The 6,127-nt window shown below is 45.3% G+C and overlaps 1 protein-coding gene across 1 annotated transcript; it reads right to left on the bottom strand.

The window, feature by feature from the left end:
* Positions 1-968: 968 nt before the first annotated feature.
* LOC142573267 (uncharacterized) lies at positions 969-5,502 on the bottom strand. Its single transcript, XM_075682894.1, has 5 exons — positions 5,371-5,502; positions 4,340-4,469; positions 4,039-4,187; positions 2,659-2,794; positions 969-1,134 (listed from the first exon to the last, which is right to left on the bottom strand). Exons 1-5 carry the CDS (start codon positions 5,480-5,482, stop codon positions 993-995), a joined length of 669 nt encoding a protein of 222 aa, XP_075539009.1. The 5' UTR covers positions 5,483-5,502; the 3' UTR covers positions 969-992.
* Between the last annotated feature and the right edge of the window lie 625 nt (positions 5,503-6,127).

The following is a 6,127-nucleotide window of genomic DNA, read 5'->3' as shown; positions in this document are numbered from 1 at the left end:
GTGAGTACGTGGTGGACGCCCAAACGACTGCCAACGGGGAAATGCGCTTACTTTAAGAGTCGTTTTGTTATTCCAAGTATTCTCTTTGTGGGGAGCAGATTACTTTAAATAAAACTGTCATATATAGGCCCCTGCTGTTTTTGCAAATAGGCTGCGTAACTAGGCAAACTTTCACCACAAGGAAAACTTCTAACGACAATATTGTTAATTATCTAAAATTGGCAATTTGACTTCTTAATCGTTGATTTTAGGACACGTGTAATTGTGAAGTTGAAGACGAAGAATAGTGAAATCAGGCCTGCTTAGCAGAAATACTAAGTCTAGCACCCCTCGGTGGTCTGCGAGTCAGCGAGGGCTTGCCTACTTGCCATGGACTCGTGACTTCCCTACGCGGACGTAGTCACCGACGCCGAGTTCAGGCTCCCCGACGTTGGTACGTTTAGCTCCTGTAATGTTCAACGATTACGTGCTAGGCAAGAGATAGTTTTTTTTTGACAGCCAGGGAAACGAAGAAGCGTGGGAGGGCAGCTCGCGAGTGATGGAAGGCACGAGCTGACATTAAATATGTTCTTCAGTATGCATCTTAGTATCGTTCCTTTGTGTGCTGTCAAGTGCAACGCATGCTGGCTCTAGGGTAGCAGAATTGGTAAGAGGATCCAATACGCAAGGAGGCTTTGTGCGGCGCAAGCGCCGCATTCTGAACGCTGCTCATGTTTCCAGCATGCACACGCGGTTTAACGACGTCACAACTCGGGAGTAGTGGCTGCGGCGAAAAAGAAAAACTCGGAAATACGCGCTACTGTTGCCTGCCGAATGTAAGTTGTACAAGCGACGGCAGTTGTTCCCGATAACAAGTACATGAGGCAACAAACGTTTGCGCGATGTTTATTGTATGCTACATGGCACGAGTTTACCGAGTCGATGGAGGTATCGGCGAGTGAGCAAGTGCGTGGGGCAAGCGAGCTGGCGCAGCTTGCGACGATCAGTTTCTGTCAAAACCTGCGGCACTTGACGTTGTACCGAGCGTACGATTCCGCCGTCGTGTCATTTGCAACCCGCATTGATGAAATGTCACGTGAGCAGCTGGTCTCTTTGAGAGCGTTGTCGATGCATTCTTTCATGAGGTCAAGTTCCCTAGAAATAGTAATAATGTTTTGTTTACTGAGCACCTCACTACACTCTCGATGATCCAACTCTGCACATTTCTGTATTTATTGTTTCCAGGCTATGATATACGACGCAGTAGAAAAGGTCGGGTCACAGCTGGAGTTCTGGCTGCATTTACACAGATGGCTTAAAACATTGTGGTCTAGTTTTGATAGCTTCAGTGAGTGTTTGTATAGTTAACAACCTCATAAAACAGCCTTTTCATGCGCCTCCTGCATCATTTGCATTGAGTGCGTACAATTCAAAGGTAAATGTACATTGAATAAGATTACGCGTTTATGGTTTAATTCTTTATACGCAAAGATATAATACTGGCCCCGAGACAATAGCCGTGTCAGATTTCTGATTATCATGGCCTGAAATCTAGTAACCTGCTGATAGACCAAAAGTACATTAAAATAGTCATGTATAAAACCCATTGTAACTTCCCTAGGTTATAATGCTTCTAAATACATGGCTGAGTCTCTCCTTCCCGGTTGTTTGAAATTACATCCTACGTTGCTGAAAGGTAACATTTGACGCTTTCTTTCTAGTGTCTTCTTTATAAATAAACTTCAGAAACAGCACAGGAAGTTATAACGCCGTCTGTATAGGATGACTATGCAGTATTCCTAATGCTTAAGAAAAGATGCTGCGCCAAAAACACTCACTGTCTGTCTTTGGCACACCGTCTTAAACATTATCAGCGAACTCTCCCAACAACAAGTTTTATTGAACTATGATTCCTAATATTACGGAAGTATAGTACGATGATGAAGTACCTTTGCATGTCGTCTGTGATGATTTAAGGAACGAGAAAGGATTGGCATAACTAAAGATAAAGAGGGTTGTTCAATTCTCTGAAACCTTTATTTCTGAAAGTTATTCATCGGTATTTTTATCCCTGTCTATATGCTACCCGGTAAGTAAATTGCAAGTGTCCCATCGTTTCCACCAAGCCTAGATGACATGAGTGAAGCCACCTTTTCCTCCGTTTCTTAAATATACCCTCGAATGGATTGTTCAGAGGGTACGTGGCTCATGAAAAGTTGTTTTGATTTGGCTCAGCAGTTTTAATTGATCTTGTGTATTTGTTAGAGCCGCAGTTTATGCTGCAACCTATGGGGCCCATGCCTAATAATATGAGAAAAATATCATGACCACTTTCGCATTCCTGAAGATGAAGGGAAATGCATATTCTGTGCGATTTTTTGTACGCCAGGCAGAAGCTAGTGAGATGCAGTAGAGATAAGCGAGTACCTCTCATGGGAGACGTGCCGTGAGAGACACGGCGGGAAGAGGAAAAGGATTTGTGAACGTGTAGAATCAGCTGGTAGGCTCTCCCAGCTGATCAAACATGGGGAAAAGAGAGCTATGGGAAATAAAAATAAAATGAGTAGAATGTTCGACACCAAGAAACGACCAGTTACAAAGTTACAGTTTGTGTCAGGATAGGCGCTGACAAAGGGGTGGCTGGTCGATTTACATTCACAGTAACCGAGCTGAACTCACTCGCAAATGTCCGTCTCGCTATGCACATCCCGTGCGCGGATAGTGCGGTAGGCGCTCTGCTGACAGGTGAGCACTTTCTCTCTCAGGTCCTCGGGGAGACACGCAGTTTCTTCAACTTGGCGAGCTTCCATCATGTCTGCAAGAAAGGCCAGACCTTCGGCTTCAAGTTTTACCAGGCTGCACAATTCAAGAAAGTCACGTGCACTGCTTCACAACATATAATGCGCGCGAAAACTCCACTACATGACAAGAAACGCAGAAGCGGGTACAGACACGAATGAAGGCGTTGCCTCTCGGCGCAGTGACGATACGTTACGTATAGGAAGGCCGTCCGCTGACGCAGGCAGTACGAACTATCGCACGCATTATCAGGCCCATCTTGGCGAGCTGGGCTTTTGTGTTGACAAAGTAGCATAACTACGCAACTAAACGCAACTTCGCCATTGGCAACGACTGCTTGGACAGAGTCCTTACAAATTTCACCACAGCGCCGGCTACCCTCCACTTTCTCTTGTCGTCGCAATGGTGACAAGCGGCACCAGTTCTTGTGAACTTGTCGCGAAGTTTGGCCCAAATACCGTTCGTCATTGGCCATCAGATAATAAAGCAAAAGCGTCTTGCGCCACTAGTCGAATCGGCTGTCGATATCCTCAACTCTCACTTTCGAGATTAGCACTGTCAGTATTATTTGTTCTCAACAGGTTGGTGCTCACCGTCATAGCGAAGATTAGAAAAAGCGGTCTGCCAAGGATAAGTTGCAGTAAAAGTTTTATTTGGGCGAGTTGGTTCATGGTTATTCAAAAGGCGCAGCGCGCCTGGGACGGAGACAAAGAAAACACAAGCCACAACACAGCGCTTGTGTTGCGCTTGTGTTGCGCTTGTGTTGTAGTTTGTGTTTCTTTGTGTCCGTCCCAGTCGCGCTGCGCCTTTTGAATACCAAGGATAAACCGCTCTGACAATCGAAAACATTTGTGCCAATCGGAAGCTATAGTTTGAGCATTCTATACTCTGCTATCCTTCGCAACCCTCTTATATCTATTATAAACAACGGCATTTTACGTATCGACAGGTTCCTTTCGGCACCAATGATTAAAGATGGGATAATGTTACCTAAATGGGTGCTTCTTAGCACTTAACGAAATAAGGACTCAACTTCGTGTGCACTCAACTAGGAACCTGGAAGTGTGCCGAGCGAAACGATTTCCCCCGCTCCTGTCTGAGCTACACAACCGGAGCAATAAAGCGGCTTCCCTAGGCATCGAAAGACGCCGCTCGATTCCTGATCTGTGCACAGGATTATGAGCGATGAGTACTGGGGAGGGGGGGGATTGTTTAATATTATCGTGACACGCTTGTGTAATGAAATTTAAAAGAACTCACGTTTCATGGCTATTGTCTTGCAAGATGTTTGATACTCTCCCACCACAGCTCTTGAGAAGTGAAGTAATCTTGAAATGAGGTTTTTGTTGCCAGAGCACGCGTCGTTCTTTATCAGAGGTGTTACGCAGTGCTTGTAGTCCGTCAACGAGCTGCTCTTGAAATGAAGGTCAGAAGAGATGAGCACAGAGAGGTTATTCGGGGTGCTTTGCACGCACCGCATGGTTATTTGGCGTTATCGTTTCTGCTCTTCGTTCTCGTGCGACACACGAATACCATCAAGGAAACACAGCTTTCACGATACCTGCAGAGCTTTTCTTTGTCCTCATCAAGCTCGAAGTTTAGATTGACGATCGACCTGTCGAATGTTGTGCCGCAAGCAAGATGGCGATTCAGGAGCGTTTTGCTGTCGCACATGACGTAGTCGTAGTTTTCTGGAAATCGAGATGGTATCAGCACCATACACGTAATTGGAATTTATTTGGCTTGCTCACAGAAATATTCTTGAAATTTAAGTTTAAATAGAGGGTATAAAAAGCGTATTCAATATTTTCCGGGGCGCTCCTTTGCATTTGCCAAATGTTCTCGATTAAGATTCTAACTTCGAAAATCCCCGTAGCGCGTTCTTACTGACCGCATTAAAAACATTGTGCGGTGATGTATAGCAAACATATTCTCGATGTAGGATAATTTTTCGCAATCGTCCATTCGTTCGAACACGGCCTTAGGCATCAGAACCCATATTCATGAAACTCCTTTCGATGATCACACCCTCAAATATAGCGCACGCTCCTGCGCCCGCCGCTCATTATTGCGATTGCAGCGATAATGAAATTATTGCCGCGCTGATGGGCAATCACAGACGGCACTTTGGTAAGACAACTTTTATATATACACATGGACCCCAGAGGCATAGCGCCATTTATAGTCATCTGAGCAGCAATCCCAAGCGCGCTTTTTAAACATGTTGTAGGTTTATTTTGTTTGAACAAATTGCCACTCTGCTCAATCACGTAAGAACGCTTTGAGCTCTGCGTCTTCCTTGCTCAAGACAAACACGTGATGTGTTGTATGACGAGCCAATTCCGCTGTCAGAAAATTTTCCCTGACGTTCCTTCGAGGTCTTTTCAAGTGATTCCAGGCATCTTCTATGGATATTATTACACGAAAGAGGCTCGAGCAAGCATGCATTGGAGGACCGTTAAAGTACACATACCAAGCAGCAGGTGGCAACAAAGACATAAAAAAGGGCGTGTCTAATTTCTTCGCGTTATCACTTTTATTACACACAGGTGGTTAACGATGACGGATCTAATATAACCCAAAAGATCTTACGCATTTGTAAATTGCAGTCCCAGTTGTAGGTCTCTACTTGGCGTTTGCGGCGTTCAACTTCACGACCAAAAACGTAGCGGTCTCTGCGACACTTTGTTGACGTTAGCGCCATGTCGATGCACGTTATGTACTTGCGAAGTTTTCTGCAAGCAAAAAGTTCCCTCTGTAACCAGCTGGTTGCAGATATCTCACAAGTGTTGACGTGCCGTTTTGTTGGTAAGGCATAACTCGAGGTTGTTCAAGCGCATTGACGACGAGGACAAGCGAGGCGAGCGCTCGTGTGTGCTCACTCGCTTGTCTTCGTCGTCAATGCGCCTAAATAATATTACTTGTAAGTAGATAGCTCAGCTTCAGCGACTTAATTGGCACCATAATTAGACGCACTCCCCGGCGTGTATTACTGCTATGTGCTAAATAGAGGAGTAGCGCTTGCAAAATAGGCGCCACGTCTGACGGCGAATCACTTATTTACGCCTGAACTGAAGCGTATCTGGAGCAGCTTGAACAAACGTAACCCAAGGGAAAGCAACTCTGGCTCAGTCCGCTTGCATTAGCGTTAGGGTAAGCGAGCAGACACGCGTGACAGATTGTGTTACGTTTGCTTGTACTTTGACCGGTATGCTGCTGCGATTGAATTGACTTTTCGTCTTCCTTTCTTTGTGAATCCTCCTGAACTTTGCTGATCGTGACTGCTGCTGGTGCTGCTACTGTCTTGCTGAATAGCTCCTACACATGACAGCACACATATAGCGAATCG

This window comes from Dermacentor variabilis, chromosome 1 (genome assembly GCF_050947875.1).
Source record: "Dermacentor variabilis isolate Ectoservices chromosome 1, ASM5094787v1, whole genome shotgun sequence".
Taxonomy (NCBI): domain Eukaryota; kingdom Metazoa; phylum Arthropoda; class Arachnida; order Ixodida; family Ixodidae; genus Dermacentor; species Dermacentor variabilis.
Note: the sequence above shows the minus strand (reverse complement) of the source record. Positions and strands in the feature narration are given on the sequence as shown.

Excerpts from the sequence above, each read along its gene's own strand:
- LOC142573267 (XM_075682894.1), bottom strand. The coding sequence starts at position 5,482 with ATGGCGCTAACGTCAACAAAGTGTCGCAGAGACCGCTACGTTTTTGGT. Across the intron at positions 4,470-5,370 it reads GGACTGCAATTTACAAATGC|AAAACTACGACTACGTCATG; the intron begins GTAAGATCTTTT and ends CTCGATTTCCAG. Across the intron at positions 2,795-4,038 it reads CAAGACAATAGCCATGAAAC|ACATGATGGAAGCTCGCCAA; the intron begins GTGAGTTCTTTT and ends CCTTTCTTGCAG.